This window comes from Dermacentor albipictus, chromosome 2, assembly GCF_038994185.2.
Source record: "Dermacentor albipictus isolate Rhodes 1998 colony chromosome 2, USDA_Dalb.pri_finalv2, whole genome shotgun sequence".
In the NCBI taxonomy this organism is placed as follows: Eukaryota; Metazoa; Arthropoda; class Arachnida; order Ixodida; family Ixodidae; genus Dermacentor; species Dermacentor albipictus.
In genome coordinates, this window is record NC_091822.1 from 70,885,512 (window position 1) to 70,906,485 (window position 20,974).

General features: G+C 46.4%; 1 protein-coding gene across 1 annotated transcript in view; it reads left to right on the forward strand.

Annotated features, from left to right (window-relative positions):
• Positions 1-20,974, forward strand: part of LOC135908217 (transmembrane protease serine 9-like) — a 67,969-nt gene that overhangs the window by 24,385 nt on the left and 22,610 nt on the right. The window contains exons 6-7 of the mRNA XM_065439970.1: positions 3,165-3,395; positions 9,073-9,125. Of these exons, the coding sequence (XP_065296042.1) occupies positions 3,165-3,395; positions 9,073-9,125 (284 nt within the window). The remainder of the gene's footprint in view (positions 1-3,164; positions 3,396-9,072; positions 9,126-20,974) is intronic.

A 20,974-nucleotide genomic window follows, 5' to 3' on the forward strand; every position in this document is an offset into this window, starting at 1 on the left:
GACGTTACCGTTCAGTAGTATGGGTGGTCGAAAGGTTTCGTTTTCGCTTGACTCTGCGCGCTGGACTCTGCGCCGCACGCGCTTTGGAGTTTCCATTGTTTCGTTACCGCGTCGTGCTGCGCTGGTTCTGCTGGCTCGCGAAACTTGCATTTGGAACAAGCACAGAGAATACCACGTCCTTGTGATGTCGTGGGATGCGCGAATGGTCCGCAGAACTTGGCCAAGGGTAGTTGCGGCGGCGAATCCAACGTTACTTATCCCTGTGGGCCGACGAATGAACCTCTCCGTTCGAAGTGGTTAAGTGCCGTACCTCTGCCACAGCGCGTCGGCAAAGAGCCGAAAAATCGCATAGTGGGCTCGCTGCACTTTCGTCCAGAGGATTACGAGTCCAACGCCGACTTACTGAAGTCATGTGGAGTGCCTTTAAAAGCAATGGTTTCCCGTAGCGCTGTTCCGTTGGTCTTCCCTGCATTCTGCGAAGCGCAAGAACAACTGCAGGGCGAAGACGAGGGGCGGTGAGTGCGGCATTTGGTTTTCACGCAGGAAAAGCTACAAATGGTGCGAATATGTACAGCCATGACATACACTTGCCTTCGTAGTAGAATGTAACGACGCCGGCAGCGCGAGCCCTCAGCTGTAGGTCACGTTCATCAGCGCTTAAATCGCTGAAGTCGAGCCCAGCATCGCGAACCAATGTGTCGTTGTCAGGGTCGTCCATTGTAACGAGCCTTATAGTTGGCCTCATCAAATAAAGAACCAGCTTATCGTCGCGATACCCGCCGTGGTTTCTCAGTGGCTATGGTGTTGGGCTGCTGAGCACGAGGTCGCGGGATCAAATCCCGGCCACGGCGGCCGCATTTCGATGGGGGCGAAATGCGAAAACATCCGTGTGCTTAGATTTAGGTGCACGTTAAAGAACCCCAGGTGGTCAAAATTTCCGGAGTCCTCCACTACGGCGTGCCTCATAATCAGAAAGTGGTTTTGGCACGTAAAACCCCAAATATTATTATTATTATCGTCGCGCGCTTTCCCTTTCGCTAGCCACCATAGCTCCGCTTTCGCGCTGCTGTCGGCTCTGTCTTGGCTATGTTTCTGGCCGCGCGCTTGCGTTTTGCGCAGAAAAGCCGTAGCGCCGTCTGCAGGCGCCGTTTTGCTCACCGGCGGCGTAGAATCACTATGAGACGATGACGTCACCACTCCTCGATCAGAGGGTGGGCGATTTGAACTGCCCTAGAGGTACGCGGACGCCTCAGAGCGCATTTTCTCTTAGAATAAGTCTCTTCTTCGCATGAAGCAGACGTTTCTGGGATGGTATTTCAATAGTTCACGTTGGCCTAATATTAACCTTTAGTGTCCCTATCAGCGAGCGAACTTCTTTCCCCTGGCACGATATGCGGGTGAGGGAGAGGAGGATGCGCCGTGCGTGCTACCTGACGCGGCGCAGCCCCCTAGCGAGAGGCGCACCTTACGCGCCCTTTCCGGTGCTGACGTCATAGCATGAAACGAGTGCGCGCGCGCAGCTGTTGCGAGCAAGCGAGCGAGAAGCAGGTCAGCGTTTAGGTCAGCGCGGGGAGGGGAATAGCGAGAGAGGAAGGAGGGACGTCACATCTGTGCTGCTAGGCACATGCTCAGTCTATGCCAGGTAACTATTTTCAGCTAATTAGCTGGTCAACTGCATGTCACATTTTCGTGTATGACATCATTAGCGATGTCATTACTTCCGCTTTCTACTTCCGGGTTTCCAGGAATTTCGCCCAAGTCGTGCTTTGACGTTGACTTTGACTTTATTGAATTTAGACAATATACAGTTGTCCGGTTGAAGAGGGCTAAAGATGACACACATGGTCACCTGACTAGGCCCTAGACACCCTGAATTGACGCAGCCACAGTTTCGACATCTTAAGTTACGATGTACAATTTTTTTTGCAGGAAGACTACACTATAACAATTCATATACAGCAGTATACATTGTACATTCAAATAAATCTGATTAAGAATGTATATTAACTACAAACATGTTCAATTGACAAAAAAAAACGTGGCTCACGTGTTGAGTCTGTAAAGTCTACGATCTTATGCTTTGGTGTGCGGTAGTCAGTGATTTCTAAGTAATTATGATTATTCCAGACACTTCACTAACTCATATTGTGACTAAACGTATGCCCTGATATCATATCTATAATGAAACCCGTGAATTTTGTACTGCGCTATTTTGTAATTTTTTTTTCTGATTTATTTTTAATTTCATCCGCGGTCGTCTGAGGAGGTGAACCGGAAGTGCTGCGCAAGAATGAAGAGTGTCACTCGATGATCGTGCCACTAAAAAACGACGTGTTGACATTTCGAAGTTTTCTAACTACTCGCGTAAGGTCTACGCAAATGCTGCTACTAGCGCCTTTTCCAACCTAAAGAATTTCTTTATGTCCGTTTGTAGAGATACAGGTTCATCAGAGCATTTTGCCACTGTTTGCTGTCGATCCGATGCTTTCTCTTAGCTATATTTAAACTTCCTGCAGCCATCGTCGCAATGTAGATATTCTTCAACCATTGTTTCCAAAACGCTGCGAGAATCACATGAATTATACCGCAGGAAACAATATTTCTCCGACACTGAAACTGCTGCAAGCACACCGATAGTTTAGTTGAACGCTGCGAAAACCTTCAGTCAAAGCGCATGCACAAAAATAATCTCTTATCATTTGCGATAAGATCCAATTGAAGGATCCAATTTAAAACGTGAAACGTAGACATACGATTCCCGATCAGCTGGAGATTGCTTTACACCAAAAATACATACGAATTATGATCGAGAAATGATATTTTGTGGACTACCCTCTCTATTAAATGCACGCGATGATACTGTTTTATAGGAGAGTGATTCCTGTTTGCTTTTGCATGTGCAATCAACCTTCGAGTGCAAGTTGTAAGATACTTTGAATTTTTAGATATTTCTTACCGAATTATTCTTTTTTGATGCTGCATAAATTGCCACTTTGTAGTTATTATGTATGCTCGCATAAGCCAAGTTCCTTGTAGATGACGTGGACCCTCGTCAAGTGTGTGAATAGCTTTTTGTCTACGTCCCCATCATCATCTTAGTAATGTAAATAAATATTTATGCCTGTCTTTCTGTCTGACGAGGAATGTTTGTTTTGTTGTTGTAGGGTGACAGTGGAGGACCTCTGGTTCGCAAGGGAGACGACGGTGCCTGGGTTCTCGAAGGGATCGTCCACAAGGGCGGCCAGCTGTGTAAAACCTTGAGAAACACGAGGGCCATGCGCTACGTGAAGGTATCCCACTTCGTCAACTGGGTGGACGATTACATGCGAGCGGACGCTGAAGGACGCGCCGATAGTTTCTGCGACATGGCGCCGAACTTCAAGCTCGACCGAGGAGTCTGAACAGTGGGCATTGCACGAGGTCAGAGACAGGCCTCAGGCACTCAGGAAAGAGCCGATGCATCATCAGGTATCATGAAAGGAAAAATTGACACCCGTGCCTAGCACGCAGCAACAAAGTAAACCCACCCGGGTTTTTCAGGTGTAAATTGAATCGCGGCAAAGATCGTGGCTCTGTTTTAATAAAGAGACCCCAACAATTTGATTCAATGGCTTATTCGCGCCATCTTGTTACACGATTGCATTGAATAAGAAAGAAGGAAAACGTGCACCTTAAAAAAATAAGAATGCTATCTATACATTTGTCACACTTTGACGGCAAATCGAAGGAATAGTTGCCCCACAACTTCGATCGTTTCTTTGCAAACAGTTCACTTTCAACTCACGTCCAGGTATACATGCGTCGTCCATGTGTGCACGCAAGGGCAGTCTCCCATCACTCACCATTACTTATCAGCGTCACCAAGCTGCTAAGAAAAAATGGTTCTTCGCTGCTCAGTTGGCGACATGCATATTAGGAACATTTGCGCACCGCAAGTGAGATGGTTTAGGAAATAACATGGCCGCACTTCTGGTATAAATATTTCATCACTGTGACAGCAGTTCAGAACTCAATACTGCGTTTGATATGTCCGTCCGACGCGTCCATCTGTCCATCGATTCTGCTACACTGACGGAAACCATCCTCCTCATTGGCGACATATGACGAAGGTTGTCTTTGTCTTGAGTCCAGCTAGTCAATCCCAGCTTCACCATTGCCACAGCGTGAAGAAGAATAAAACGTTTGTAGGATCGCCTCTGATGGTATGTGAACTTATGCCAGAAGAAGTATTTTAATGACTGGAAAATGTAGAGAGGTCGGCCGGATAATGGAGCATCTGGCCTGCTACTCTACGTAAGAAAAGAGGAAGAGGGGAAGAAAAAGGTTCACAAAGGGGGACGATAATGGGAGGAACGAGGAGAAGGACACATTACACAACTGGTATCACAGGCGTGAGTCCAGGCCCATGTCACCTAGGAAACGTGAAAGAGCACGCATTGTCTCTGTCGTCTGCCAACTCTGTGGCCATGCGCTGCCAGTGAAGCAATGTGCATCTCGGAGTAGAGTGCACTGGCGACTAAGCTATCGCACTACTTTTTTCTCTATTAGAGAGAGAAAACCCTTCATCAAAACAAAGCTATACAGGAATTTTACATGACTTAAGATACATTTAAAGGTCAGGCAACCACGTTCGAGCATCCAATGAAGGCATTCAGTGCAGCTGTGTTTCGTGCGCTGCGCAGACATTAAGAGTGCTTCTAAACACGCGCCTTCATAAAAGATATCGAAAGGAACCAACTTGCCATTTTATTGCTCTGTAGTGCGTAAGGAGCCTATTCTCGAAGGAAATGACCGCATGCTTCTCAGAGATTCAGCATCAATTGCAAGATCTTTCTTCCTCATTTGCCATCGGGAAACAGGGCTTTCAACTACGAGTTCCTGCATGCACGCCTACCCCGGTGGCCACCCGTATAGAGCTAACGCAACGACAGTGTTAGGTATTAGGGCAAGGATCTACGCTCGACACACGATGTGAGAGCAGTGGTAGTGGCCGTGTGGTTGCATGCAATTCTTCGTTGTTATGCTCGCGAAAACTGCGTTGGCCGCACAAAGGAGGTGTGAATTGCAATAATGATGATAACCGTCAAACACGGCACATGCTCACAAGCGAGCAGCCGCTGAAAATAAGGCAGTCGGTAAAAACAAGATTGAAAATATCGCCTACGTCAACGCCAGAAGGAGTTTAGCAGCGACGATGCTACCTAGTTTACTCAGTAGTTCCTACGGTCAAAGAGATCGCTGAGGCGCAGGAGAGAGCGCAGATGATACCACTGACGACGACCAAAACGGGCCGCCACTCTTGCACGAGCTCGGCTATTTGACACCGAACACCCAGGAGCCACCGGTGTTTACGCCAGTTCCCTGCAAGCTCCGCGACCTGATCACTATTGCGCCCATTCCGCGAAACGTACATCCAGAACACAATCCAGGCAGGCGCCTAGCCCGAGTGACCGCATTCCTCAAACGCATAAAGAAAGCGGACAACGTCGCTTTCTGGATGCCGCCGCCTACCGATACAACCGAGCCTTCGCCGCGGTAGCGGTCTCGTCCTCGCAGCGGACCCTAAATGCCATCACGGTACCAACACGCGACCCCGAAGTGGCGGAGCAAGTGGCCATAGCCCTGGCAATGCTCGACGACAAGAGAGATAATATTCATCGACTCGCGACCGGCCATGAAAGCGTTCGAGAGAGGAGTCGTCTCCGACCAGGCGTTACGCGTCCTCCACGGCGTTGGTTCGAGCACCCTCAAGCATCACGTCGTCATCTGGTTTCCCGCCCACCTGCGTCGGATTCTGGGCGCCCCGCCCAACCTCAACAAAACAGCCCACGACGTTGCGCGCGCGCTTACCGACCGCAGCGTAACACCCGGGCAAGTGCGTCTCGACGAGTTGGAGGCAAACAGGGGCGTCCCAGTAACGTACAACGAAATCACTAAATACTTTTAGTTGGGACGACGACTCTTTCCGCCCCCGCACCTCAAACTAAACAGTCCGCAGGCGCTAACGCTACGCTTGTTAGAGACACCCATCCCAACCCCGCCCCGTTAGGCATCATCTGTCCGGACATCTACCCCGACCATGCGTGCGCCTCGTGCGGGGACAAGGCGACACTCTCACACGTGATCTGGGAGCGTACAAACGCTCTGGGAGATTTTACCTCAGACAAGTGGGAGAAGAGCCTGCGAAGCCCACTACTACATAACCAGCAATTGGCCGTCCAGCAGGCTCGCGCAGCGGCCGCCAGGTGCTCCCTATCGGTCTCTGCGTGGGATACGCCCACGGCGCGCTGACGTGCGCCCTGCAGGAACTTTAATAAAGCTTGTCCAATCCAATCCAATTCCTAGGATTCGCATGTGACCAGTGCCCTATACAGTATTGCTGCAAATGTACAAAGAAAAAGAAGTCCCTGATATCCCGTAGGTCGATCTGCGTCATTTCGCGCGTGCACCTAGCAGCTAGTACCATTTCGCTCGTACACCTCGTATCTGTGTCTGAAAAGCGTGCACACAAACTGGAGGAAGAGGTCAAGGAAGTTCGCAGCTAAGTACAGGGTAATTGAAAGTGTATACAGACGGCGAGGAGCCATTAGAAGGGAACATAGAAACAGAGACAGCGAATTGAATGCAAACAAAACAATGGAATGTAAACAAAAAAGACCATGGAGATTTACAACGATGTGAAGAAATAAATTAGTAGGGAAAATCTGTACAATAGCACAAACGGAAGTGCCTTGCTATTTAAGGTTCAAGCTGGTTGCCTAAGGACAAAACATACTGGAGCAAATATTCGCAACAAAATGAGACATGTGATTGCTGCAGCAAAAATCCTGGGACCACGCGGCACATGCTACTGGAATCAGAAGGGATTCACTAAGTGAGACCCCGAGGTAACGCACACCATCCAGAAGCGCTTGGATTTAGATTAGATGGAAGTATCAACGGGCCATTAGTCAAGATAAGCAAGATACGTCTATAGTATTGGGGGGAAAATGCAGGGAAGTAAGTGATATGAACGGTTCCGTTACAGGCATAGGTAGCGATACATGGTAGATAGAGAAGTTTTGAGGTTAAAAAAATGATGGTGATGAATACAAATATTCTAAAATCGAAAACCTATACAGTGTATCGATTAAACAAAGCAGGTTAGGTGACCAATTGTGACCGCCCCATTTCAAAGGGCATGTCCATAAATCATCACCATCATCATTATCTCAACATCAGTCGTAGTAAATGTTTTGTTTTCAGCGTATATTTGCTGGTTCCAAAGGGAACCATCAGAACTAGTAGTCGTGCCTTAAAAGAATTAACACAGCGACTGCCCTTCTCACGTGCGGCGAAAACATCGATTTATACAAAATATGATTTTAAAAACTGGTGCAAAGATACTTCAAGTTTGAAGTTCATCTCAATTAGGACGCTGGAGTCAGGTCAGGCAGGTAGGTGTTTACGCGCTGGTTTACTGAAGGATGGAAGACAAAAAATGAGGCTGTTTTTCACAAATCAACCAAACATAAACACGATGCGCTCAGATTATCTCAATGAAACTCTTGATATGCCGCAAACCACCCCAAAATTGTATAAGCCTTCAGCCAAACAAGTGCTCATAAAAAGTTTCCTAAACATTTGCATTTCCACTAAATAAATAGGCTGCTTAAACATGAAGAGTCATATAGTGCTAAAGTCTCCGTGTAGGTAGCTCGAATTCCACAGGATGCGCTACTATGTTATACAGAAAGGAAGTTGTGAACATCACAAAGAAGAAAAGGTGAGAGCTCATCTATTGCACTCTATTCTTTCTGTATTATCACATAATCATAACTATCCTTCAAAAATTATAATAAATATGCATTTTTATTTCTTACTTGAAACTATATTCTTATATGATAGCACCGGTGCCCCTAAGAAATCACCCTATAACATCTACGTTCTCGTCCAGTTCCCCATAAAGGGTGAAAGAACTTGAGTGAGAAAGGAGCAGGCAACCAAAAGAAGAAAGAAATATTGGACTGCAATGAGGGCCAACTAAGCTTTAGCAGTAAAGTAGTTAAGGTCAGAAGGAATCGCTCAAGTGTTCTCAATTTTCTTTCTAATAAATTATATTGAGTGCAACCTGGCCGCGCTGTTATTAATGTTGTGCTCTAACATCAAAAGAACGTTTGACGATATGGCAAACGCAGCTATTCCAATCGCCTGAAACACACTCATGTGAGTATGCTCATAAAGAAGGCAGCAGACTTGTGCGACCTTGCTGAACCACAGCCCAATTTTTCAGTGACGTTATTGCTTTCTAGCCTCTGTATGAGGCTTTTCAGTGGCTTGTAATTGAATCCCACACTTTCAAATGTCGCCACCATATTTCTAACCTGTTCAAAATGTTGTCGGCCCGTAACGCGTTCACGTAGTAGAGTTTTTAGCCAATAGTGTACTTCAACCACACAGATTTACCTTCGGTGATTCATATCAGCCATGATTTTCCCCGTGTCTCCAAATTTGTTCTAGATGGCTGTTGCAATACCCCAGGAGTGCAACTTCTGCGCGTTTCGGAAAACGCAATTATAACGTTCTGCAGCACTTGAGCAAGCAAATTAATACAGATGCCCTATTTACCTTAGACACTCAGAACATTCCCTACAAATCTTTCTTTCTATATCTGTCCAATACAAACAATGTGACCCATTTAGTTCACCAGGGACATCACTGACGCCTCCTATAATGCAAGCGAATAGTGAGAAAACGAATATTGAATACTTACTCCCAATGCTTCTAATATTAAGCCAGAAAGATTAGAGCTTCCCCTCAGATTACAACTAGCATGCCCTACGTCTGAGCTAAATGTGCACTCAGTGTCAGCTAGAGGTTTCACAGCCCAATCGGCAGCATTGCAGATAATGCCCATATATTGCGTTCACGCATCAGTGTAAAAAAAAAAATTGCAAGGACCGTAATTTATGAGCCATTTGTAACCTTCCACGTACTCCAGGCATAATGACCCCTTTCTCCTCGTTTACCCAATTTGATCTCAGTGGCAGTTCAATGCTCACACGACGGTGGACTGAATTCTGCATTGTTCAGGAGACTTGCGACTCGGAGTCCGAAGAAGGGGACTATGCTTTGATCGCGGAAGAGTAAGGGAACGTGGGGCTGGGGCTGGATATCCAGGACGTTTTTACACATGAGTTTATGTTACATATTTAAAAGAAAGTACAAAGTAGTACAGAAAAAGTTTATGAAAGTCTTTTATATTTGTTTTCGTCTGCCGGACCATTCGGAGTAAAATGTCCAAATATTTGCCTCAATCTCAGTCTCCAATTAAGGCCTTTGTTTACATCCCTGTTGTTGTTGGGACAGCGTATGCACTGCCGAATAACCGGACGTTTTACTCATTTCTAATCCGCATAATATGTGGTCCAGAGCAGAATCGAGGATTAAAAGGACGATAAAACAATTATTAACAGAAATCAAAAAGAGCGGAGTGGCGAAAGTTTCTGCATTTCATTGCACCCAAGTCGCGCCAGCGGCGGCAACCTTCGGCGCAGGAGTCCTACGGCTGACGCCGCCCGCCCGGCCTCCCACGCATGCTGATGCTGGTCTTATGTGTATGAGCTTACTTACGAACAAATAAACTACGCTCCCTTCTACATGCAAGACCTGATGAACGCTGGCGTACTACTTTGTGACACTTTCTTTCGTTATCTTCTTTTTTTTTTTTACTTTGCATTCTGCGATCGGTTCATGCATGATCACGCCACCGTTATCGCAGGGATCGGCGACTCGGCATGACAGGCGATTAGATACGAATACAATGCGGAGGAAGAAAAGCCATCCCCTACGCGGCACCAGGCAGGGTTACACATAAGCTTACTTCAAAATTGTGGCTGTCTTTTTTTGTCCAGCAGTTTTTACTGTCCATCTCTTGCCGGGTGCCATTCGTCCCGCATGCCGCCCGGATCTATAGCGCTGCCATTTTTGTGCTACTATTTATGCGCGATGACATACCACAATCAGGTGTTCCTGGCCTGGTATGGAAAAATATTTTAATTATATAAAAGAGTTTTCTTTAAGTCTCATCTTATTCAGAATGGTATCAACAACAACCAGCCAATTAAAGAGAATTATTAGTCGCTGCTGTAGCTTAATTAGTGGATATGGCGTTGTGCTGCTGATCTCGAAGTTAAGGGCTTGATCACCGTCGTGGCGGCCTCACATCGACGCGGATGACTTGCAAAAACGCTCGTGGAGTTAGATTAAGATGCATGCCACATAAACCCAGTTGGCGGAGGCTGACGCTACGGAGGCTCACGCTACGGCATTCCTTATTATCATGTCGATGTTGCGGCACATTAAACCTCAGAAATTATTTACACTTAAATGTAATATTTAGCTGACCATTCTGCGCAAATTTTAACAGTTAAAATTTGAATTGTCATAGGTAATGTGGATTGCCATGTTTCATTGCATCGGGGCTCGCTAAATGTAATTGTTGTATTTCTAACTCGGGAAGAAACGGTGTATTCGGGGATGTACGCATTCTTTTCTCCAGGAATCAGAAAATTTAATTTTCGCGCCTTTCCGTAACCGGTGGTGTGTTTGCGAGTATTGCGTTCGGGACGTTACATTCATGAGCGTTCATTTCTTTTGTATTTTCCCTGTGTAATTTGTCTTTTGAACTCGTGTACTGTATTCGTTTTCGTTTTAATGCATTATCATGCATTAGCATTTGGTAAGCAGCGTCCTTTGGTACATCACGAACTTTCCGGGGGATATCTGTCTATCAATGTTTGTCACAAATCATGTCACCGCCAACCTTGCGCACCGTGTAGCCCATGGTCGAATTATTGCAGCATCTGGCTACTGTGCTGACGGAAGAGGGTTTGAAACCAACTTCGGGACCAATTTGAGTCAATGAGTATGTGGCAAAGTGTACACACGTGTCACTCTCTGACGAACCTCTTTCACGCCGGCATTGGTCGCTGCACATGCAGGACTGGATAGGCACGATATAGCGCGATTTGAAGCTTATCGCGCGAGCGTCGACCAAGAACAAGAACAGCGCCGCGACCCAGAAACTTCTTTCGAGCAGACGGAGGCATCGGGTCAGCTGCACTCACTCTTTTTGCTGTTCCTTAAGCTATGGTCCATCCCATCCGAGGAAGGCACTTTTTCATTCTTTTTTTTTTTGCTTGAGGAAACAGGCAGTGATGGGACTGCGCGCAGCCTATTCTTCGGTGTTATCAGGAATCGGACGCTTCGAAGCTGCACCTGGCGTGTGTAATGTCACTGCTGCCGAGGCAGAAAAGATAGGTCACCGCAAACAGTCGTCGCGGGGGTGATTGTTTTAGCATAGAACAGCCAACGAGGGAAAGAAGAATGCGAAATCTTGATTTTCACTGTACCGAAACGGGCTGCTAGACCGGCCGACGCTCGCGAAATAACCTTCAAATCGCGCTACACTACCGTTGTTCGAAGAAACTCTTTGACGCCGACTTGGAGCATTCGGTAGGTGCCACTCGACCTGTGCTGGTCTTCGATGAACCTCTCTGATGACGGCTTTGGTCATTGGGCAATTTTCCGTAGAATTGTAGAATGATAAAAAAAGATCCATTAAATTTACACGATGCTTGGCAGAATAGAACCCACGCCACACGGGTTCTTCAAGGACAGCTACGCGACCCTTTAGAAGGCTGCGCCACAAATGAGCCCGATATCTGCCGCTTTTCTTTTTTTTTTTGATGGACGTCCTTCCTGTCAACGCTTTAGCGAGCTGCGTCATGAATGCACTGCTTAAGTGCAGCTCTGCACTGAAACTCTCACCAACTTGGTTCACTGTGTACTTGCCACAGGGTTTGCAGAAAAAGCAGGAACAATTCTCGCGGCTCGCACGCACTGGCGAGCCATGCTATTTGTCTTGGAGACCAGGTGCGGATTTCTCGACAGCGCCACTAGATGGTGCAGCGCGCCCAGGAATAAGCGCGAAAAGGGAACTCGGCTGACGCGTGGCTCGCTTCTCAGTGTTCGCATGCACCTGCGCGCCATGTTCGGAGGCCAGGGGCAGGCTTGACTGCTGCGCCGTTAGGTGGCGCCCATTGCTCTTAGCGAAATTCAAAATGTCAAAAGCATCTTTGGTTATCAGCTACAATGAGTGGAAAAAAAGACTTGGCTGGGCGTAACGTATTTGTGGACCGGAAATAATTGCACAGAGGAGAATCAAGAGTTAGTCGAATGCATAAGTGCTGATATTAAGGGTTTCGCGGAACGATGCCGAAATTAACTTATTAGGTGATATGAATGCCCACATACACGATCTAGATGGCTATACCGACAACAACGGGAAGTCCATGCTAGATCTTTGTGAGCAACATAACCTCGTTATCGTGAATAGAGGGCCTAAGCGTGAAGGGCAGATCACGTGGGAATTGGGAAACCGGCAATCGACCATTGATTACTGTCTGATGACAGCAGCAATTCATGATTAGTGGAGAGAAATTGTCATTTACGAGGAAGGGTATAGCAGCATAGGAAGTGACCATAAACGCATCGTTTTGAAAATGGGATATGTAGTTGGGATAGAGAGCAATAAGTGCGATAGGGCCAGTCCAAATTTGAACGCTGAACAAATAACAAATATAGTCACTAGAGTCGAGGAACAACTTGGCAAACGGCCAAATACAGAGTGGGAAAATAATGAGATTCTAAGTGTATTAATGACAGAAATAAGGAAAGAGAAACAACATGTTCGTTGTATAGGAAAACAAAATAAACCGAAAGGCTGGTTGAACAGGCAGATACGAGAAGCCATTGCTGAATGACATAAAGCATCCCAAGAGCACAGGCATGCAAAGCAGGCGCAGTTGCTGCAGGATGAAGTAGCCAGTAAATGGCAAATATACCGGCAGGAAATGTCTATGATTCAAATAGTGGTGCCAGCAAAGATAAAAGGTGAAAGTGAACGGTGGTTGCCAGAAACACGTCGGAAAAAGAAGCCTGCACCTAGAATATTTTGGAACCACATAAAATGATTAGGCAGGAAGTCTGGAACAATACAACAACATACCCTACCCGAAGATGGAGACAATCCGGAACGGTACACCGCATTAAATTACATCCGAAAAATATCAGCTGAATCTTTCCAAGGCGATCACAAGGTTGTATTTAAGTGCAATAAAGAGAACCATATGGCAAAGGAGCTGGCGCTGACACACTTCAACTGGAAGAAAGCTGAAGAGAAAATTCCTAAGCGCACAGTCACGGGGAAAGACGAGGTTTCCGTTAGGCTGATTATTGAACTAGGACCAAAAAGTATGGAAGCTCTGTTGAAAGCAGTAGAAAAAAAGTCTAAGAGATAGACAAATTCTAGACAGTTGGCGACAAAGCAGAATTAATTTAATTTCTTAAGGTAAGGGGGAGAAAGATAGAATTCACTCGTATAAACTGTTGACCATTTTATCGGTAATGTAAACGTTAGCAAGGCAGGCAATCAAATTAAAGCTTCAAGCATGGGCAGAGAATAATGACATTTTGGGAGAACTTCAGAATGGCTTAGGAATAGGTAGGCATTTGGATGATAATTTATTTGTCCTTATTCAGTGTATTGAAACCTCAAGAGAAGAAAGCAGACCGTTATATGTGGCCTTTTTAGACATTACAGGAGCGTATGACAACGTAGACCACAGCATATTGTGTATATTCTGGAAGGGGAATGCTGACGCAGCGATTGTACACAGCTTTTGAGAGAAATTTATCTAGGAAATACCGTTTGCGTGAATAGGAAGGGATGAGGAGCGAAGAGAAAGTTCATGTCAACGAGGGACTGAGGCAGGGGTGCCCTTTATCTCCCCTGCTGTTTATGATGTACATGGTGAGGATGGAGAGGGCGCTAGAAGGAAGTAATATTGGGTTTCATCTCATGCAAACAAGCGGGCACAGTAGTAGAGCAGCAGCATCCAGGTTTATTTTATGCGGACGACATTGTGTTGCTAGCTAACAAGCAAAGTGAATTGCAACGTCTGGATAATAGCGTTGGACAGTAAAGCGATAATTTAGGTTTGAAATTTAGAGTTAGAAAATTGGGTGGTATGGTATTCATTGAAAACAGTGAACAGAGAGTAGCGATACAGGGCGAGGAAATACCTCACGTAAAAGCATATAAATAATTTCTTATATGGATAAATGAAGACAATATATACAGGGAAACACAGGAGAAAAAATAACGGTAAAGGGGAAGAGAAATGCAGCCATAACGAAGCACAGAGTGCTATGGGGCTACAATAGGTACGAGGTGCTCCGGGGTATGTGGAAACGTGTAATGGTTCCAGGCATTTATATTTGGAAATGGGGTTGTTTGCTTTAAATCAGGGTTACAATCAGGACTCGGTGGGAACCAAAGGTCAGTGGGTCGCTTCGCATTGGGCGCTGACGGGAAGACTACAAACGAAGCTGTGTAGGATGATATGGGCTGGACTAGTTTTGAAACGGGGGAAGCTCGCAGTCAAATTGAGTATGAAGAACGATTGAGGAATATGGAAGGAAGTAAATGGGCTGGGAGATTGTGGAGTTGTCTGTACAGCAAAAACATTCATTCACAGTGGAGGAAAAGAATGAGGAAGCTTACCAGCAAGTATGCGGCCTGTACGGTGCGCAAAATAGCAACAAAGAACGTCAAACAGAAAGTCAGAGAGGCTGAAATAATCTTATGGGTGGCGGCAATGGAAAAGAAACCTGCCATGAGTAACTACTTAAGGGGAAGAAACGAAATCAGGAAAGAACTCAAAGGGAAGCTGATTACTTTTCGAAGCGAGATCGGGATGCCTTAGAACAGGCACTTATAAAGCGAGATAAATCAAGAAAGAGTAAGCATGTGCCAGCAGCGGTAAAGCTAGGGAAACGATGCAGCATGTTTTATTAAAATGTGAAGATATCTGCCCAGCGGTCGATTTAGGTACCACTGGACTTCTTGGAGCTCTTGGGTTCAGCGAGAGCAGGGGGAAAGCAAACATGTTCACAACAGAGATTAGTAAGAGGCGATTGCAAGATTGGCGGAAGAAAAGTAGGGAAACGACAAAAAACGGAGACGTACAAAAAGAAAGTTCACAATAGGTGGTCAGAAAATTTGGTGATTGAAATTCATAGTTCGTTTTTTTGTTTTTTTTCTCTTTTTTAATCTAGGTAGGACATTAGACAGTATAAATGCTAGAGCTTGGTGGCGCAACCCAGTACCCGTTCCAAAGGGGAGCTCATAACTTCCATCCATCCATCCATCCATCCATCCATCCATCCATCCATCCATCCATCCATCCATCCATCCATCCATCCATCCATCCATCCATCCATCCATCCATCCATCCATCCATCCATCCATCCATCCATCCATCCATCCATCCATCCATCCATCCATCCATCCATCCATCCATCCATCCATCCATCCATCCATCCATCCATCCATCCATCCATCCATCCATCCATCCATCCATCCATCCATCCATCCATCCATCCATCCATCCATCCATCCATCCATCCATCCATCCATCCATCCATCCATCCATCCATCCATCCATCCATCCATCCATCCATCCATCCATCCATCCATCCATCCATCCATCCATCCATCCATCCATCCATCCATCCATCCATCCATCCATCCATCCATCCATCCATCCATCCATCCATCCATCCATCCATCCATCCATCCATCCATCCATCCATCCATCCATCCATCCATCCATCCATCCATCCATCCATCCATCCATCCATCCATCCATCCATCCATCCATCCATCCATCCATCCATCCATCCATCCATCCATCCATCCATCCATCCATCCATCCATCCATCCATCCATCCATCCATCCATCCATCCATCCATCCATCCATCCATCCATCCATCCATCCATCCATCCATCCATCCATCCATCCATCCATCCATCCATCCATCCATCCATCCATCCATCCATCCATCCATCCATCCATCCATCCATCCATCCATCCATCCATCCATCCATCCATCCATCCATCCATCCATCCATCCATCCATCCATCCATCCATCCATCCATCCATCCATCCATCCATCCATCCATCCATCCATCCATCCATCCATCCATCCATCCATCCATCCATCCATCCATCCATCCATCCATCCATCCATCCATCCATCCATCCATCCATCCATCCATCCATCCATCCATCCATCCATCCATCCATCCATCCATCCATCCATCCATCCATCCATCCATCCATCCATCCATCCATCCATCCATCCATCCATCCATCCATCCATCCATCCATCCATCCATCCATCCATCCATCCATCCATCCATCCATCCATCCATCCATCCATCCATCCATCCATCCATCCATCCATCCATCCATCCATCCATCCATCCATCCATCCATCCATCCATCCATCCATCCATCCATCCATCCATCCATCCATCCATCCATCCATCCATCCATCCATCCATCCATCCATCCATCCATCCATCCATCCATCCATCCATCCATCCATCCATCCATCCATCCATCCATCCATCCATCCATCCATCCATCCATCCATCCATCCATCCATCCATCCATCCATCCATCCATCCATCCATCCATCCATCCATCCATCCATCCATCCATCCATCCATCCATCCATCCATCCATCCATCCATCCATCCATCCATCCATCCATCCATCCATCCATCCATCCATCCATCCATCCATCCATCCATCCATCCATCCATCCATCCATCCATCCATCCATCCATCCATCCATCCATCCATCCATCCATCCATCCATCCATCCATCCATCCATCCATCCATCCATCCATCCATCCATCCATCCATCCATCCATCCATCCATCCATCCATCCATCCATCCATCCATCCATCCATCCATCCATCCATCCATCCATCCATCCATCCATCCATCCATCCATCCATCCATCCATCCATCCATCCATCCATCCATCCATCCATCCATCCATCCATCCATCCATCCATCCATCCATCCATCCATCCATCCATCCATCCATCCATCCATCCATCCATCCATCCATCCATCCATCCATCCATCCATCCATCCATCCATCCATCCATCCATCCATCCATCCATCCATCCATCCATCCATCCATCCATCCATCCATCCATCCATCCATCCATCCATCCATCCATCCATCCATCCATCCATCCATCCATCCATCCATCCATCCATCCATCCATCCATCCATCCATCCAATCCATCCAATCCATCCATCCATCCATCCATCCATCCATCCATCCATCCATCCATCCATCCGGAAGCCTGAAAGAGGAGTCCCGCTGCAATACGTGCCTCATACATTACTCGTTTTGACGGTTGCAATAGGATGTGTCAGTGTGTGTATGTGTGTGTGAAAACATTTATTGCAAGGAGGTCCGGAGGCTCGACTTCTTAAGCCGAGCCGGGCCGCTCCCACGTTGGCACTGTAGGGCCAAGCCTTTCAGCTACATCAGGGCCCTCTGGACGGCCCTTAGTTGGTCCTGAAACAATGGGCTTTGAATAATTTTCTCCCACTGTGTCCATTCGTCAACGAGGTTGGGGAGAGTCGCGGGACACCCCGCAAGCATATGTCTGATTCCAATGATGCCATTACAATCGTTGCAGTCCATCTTAATCTCCCTCTCTGGATATATTTTAATAATGGTGTGCGGTGTGGGATATGTACCTGTTTGCAATAAGCGCAGTGAAATTGCCTGAGCCCTGTTGAGTTTTGAATGTGGCAATAGGAATTGCCTGCGTCCTAAATAGTAGTGTTTGGTAATGTCATTCCATGTTATTACATGATCTCTAGATTGCCTGGCTTGATGGTGAACGGCTCGGTTGTGACTGTCACGGTTAGCAAGTCCTCGTGCAAAGTCATGAGCAACCTCATTGAGGTTTATCCGAGTCTCGTCCACTTTCCCTATATTCGCAGGAAACCATCGGATTTCAGTTCTCATAATCCCAATGTTTTCAAAAAGTTTAGCTGCAACACTAGCTACGTAGCCTTTATCAGAACACTTTATAGCGGATTTCGAATCACTGTAAATGCAGGCCCACTTATTACTCCTGATGGCTAGAGCAATTGCCACTTGTTCCGCCACCTTGGGGTCCTTGGTAAAAATAGTGATAGCATCTTGCACCTTTTCTTGATAATTTGAGACAATGGCCGTATATGCTTCTTTACCTTTCACCCAGGCTGCATCAACTATAGCTGCCAATTGGTTCTGCTGTTCTATTTCCTGCAAGAGTGCTTTAGCTCTTGGCTTTCTCCTTTCGACATTATATTCTGGATGTATGTTTCTGGAGAGAGGGTTGGTTCTGATCTTGTTGCTGACGTCAGTCCTTGATCCTACTTTAGCCTCTATTGGGCTCCTTGACGTATTCAGTTCTGTGCTATAGGTATTTCAATGGGAATCGCATTACCGTCGAAAGCAATGTACACAATGCTCGCGTACTATGCATTGCGTATACGTTACATAACTCCCGATGGTCAAAACTAAACGTAGTTTCCAACCACGGCGTGCTTCGTCAAGGGGTCGTATACACGGCGTTTTCTCTCTTACCCCCTACTTGTATTACAAACTGAAAGGAAGCTTTGATTGATTGATTGATTGGTTGACTGATTGATTGATTGATTGATTGGCGTGCTTCGTGAGGAGACAGTAGTTTTCGTGCGTAAAAACACGTACTTTATTTTTCTTTGTAAGCCACCTTGAATCGCTTTAGTTCAACTGGAAGTGAACAATTTTCGCTTAAGCTGACCTAAATCAAGACAGAAAGATGTTCGACGTTGCGCTTTAAACATACGATTTAAAAATAAAAGCAAAAGCAATTGTTCCGTCAGATTATCTCAGATGGGGCAGAAAGATGGCTTGCCAGCTGTGCGACGCCCCAATATTTTTAGGGAAATGTTACTTGGGAAGTGCGTTCAAATTTGGAGCCCTTAGTGATCCATTATCTTCTACACCCTCGAGAGTACAGGTGTAAATCATGGTTTGAAATATTGGGCGTAAAGCATGCTGACATAAAATGGACGAAAAGGGCAGTGCAAACTGCATTTATGTTGTTTCTTAGGTGCTCATGTGTCTTGTGATTTTATTGACTGCACCTTTTTGTGGTCTGTCTTGCCCACCTTGTCCTAGCCTTTGTTCTCCTTCGTGCCATTTCCCGCAGAGTAGCATGTAGGCGAAATACGCTGGCTAATCACCCTGCCTTTTCAAAAATTCCCTTGCCATCCCGGCCCTGTGAAAGTGGATGCCCAGTGCAACTGTTGAAAACTACCACTACCACTGTTGAGTGATGGCAATACTTTACTGCGTTAAAATTGACAAACGTATGCCATATTTATGGCTTTAAAGTGATGGTTGTAATATTATTTTAGAGTAATGGTACCAATGGAAGTAAGGGTAATTCTGACAGCACGGCACCGCCCACGGCGGTGCTGCAACAACATTGAAATCTATTGCTAAGCAGGTTATTTTGTATGTTATAAAGGCTGTTTTGCATGTTGCGTGCGTTATTCCAAATATATGCACTGTTCGCTTCATTTTGCTGAGTGCTTGCAGCCACGGCCTTACCACGTTATAAGCCATTGCATTTTTGCTTGCTTACTATTAGCCATAGAAGAGTTATTGGTCGCAAGGATGGTTATATTATGTATGAAAGCATGGGGACGTCCCCATGGCGGAAGCTGCTGTTGCCGCGGTAGCTTACGTAACAGCAATCTTTTCGAGTAAGCTTACACAGAGAGCACTACATGCTTCGCATTGTTCTCAGGAGCACCTTACCATTAATGATATGGTTCAGATGGTTGTTTTGAGGTTGTTCTTTAGTGAAGCGTGTGCTGATTTGTAAGCGGTTTGGGGAGGGGTCGTGATTCCAAGAAATGTATACTCTGTTCACTTCACTTTGCTGCGTGCTTGCCGCCTCTGGACTGCGGGATTATGAGCAATTGCATTTTTGTTTGCTTACGGGGTTATGAGCCATTGCATTTTTGCTTGCTTACGTGGGTACGAGCCATTGATCGGTCATTGCTTGGAGCTTCTGCCTTAGTGGGGCATGAGCCAGTGCTCTGCTCTGCACTGCCATCGGGATTGACACATCACTGTGTTCTGTCGACGCTACGCCACGAATAAATCCTGGGATCCTAGCCGTAGACAACTTTGCCCTAATAAGACGCTTTCTGGCGCCTTGATTTTAATGGCAAGAGTACTTACCACCTTGCTGAACTGGTCTTTTCGATGTTGTAATCATGCTGTCACGACAACAATGTATTCATACAGAAAGTTAAAGAAAGTGGCAGTTTCTTCCGAATGGTGAAGCATCGATTGTGATATCAAATTAGGGGACAGCTATACGAATAAGGACCGTCGTTTTACCGGCTGTATGAGCTGGTACACATAGGCATACTAACTAAATTAACAAGCATGGTTTCATGCCCGCACAAGCAAACGTGAACACATCTCACTCGACGACCGCGGAAACTGGCTGTGAAAACGCTACGGTGAGGAAACGAGGCAGCAGGTGCGAGAGAATTGACCTTGGTGCTGCCGCTGACATCAACGCGAACTGAGGCACGAAAACACAGCGCAGCGTGGATTCTGTACCCCTCACAGATGGCATTTAAAATACAGTGGCCCTGCCGGGTTCGTGCAGTAAAGCGGGCAGCCGGAGTAGAATTCGCCTCCCGCCCCCTCTCTCCCCCTCCTCAAAGCCTAGCACGCGACGGAAGGCGGCGTGCTTTCTCCCCGCTTTTCTCCGTTGCGTGAGCGAGATTCAGCCGCGACTGCCGGCTCACCCTGGCGCGCTTTCACTCGCATATACAGCATACGGCACGCGGCGACGATTTTATCGCCCTTGGACTTTATACTGAACCTCACGGCGACGGCGACGGCAGAAATGCGCTTGGAGTGTCCGTATAATTGTTGTAGCAATAAAAGCCAAACGTACGTCATGTGGAGGTCTCCACGGCAC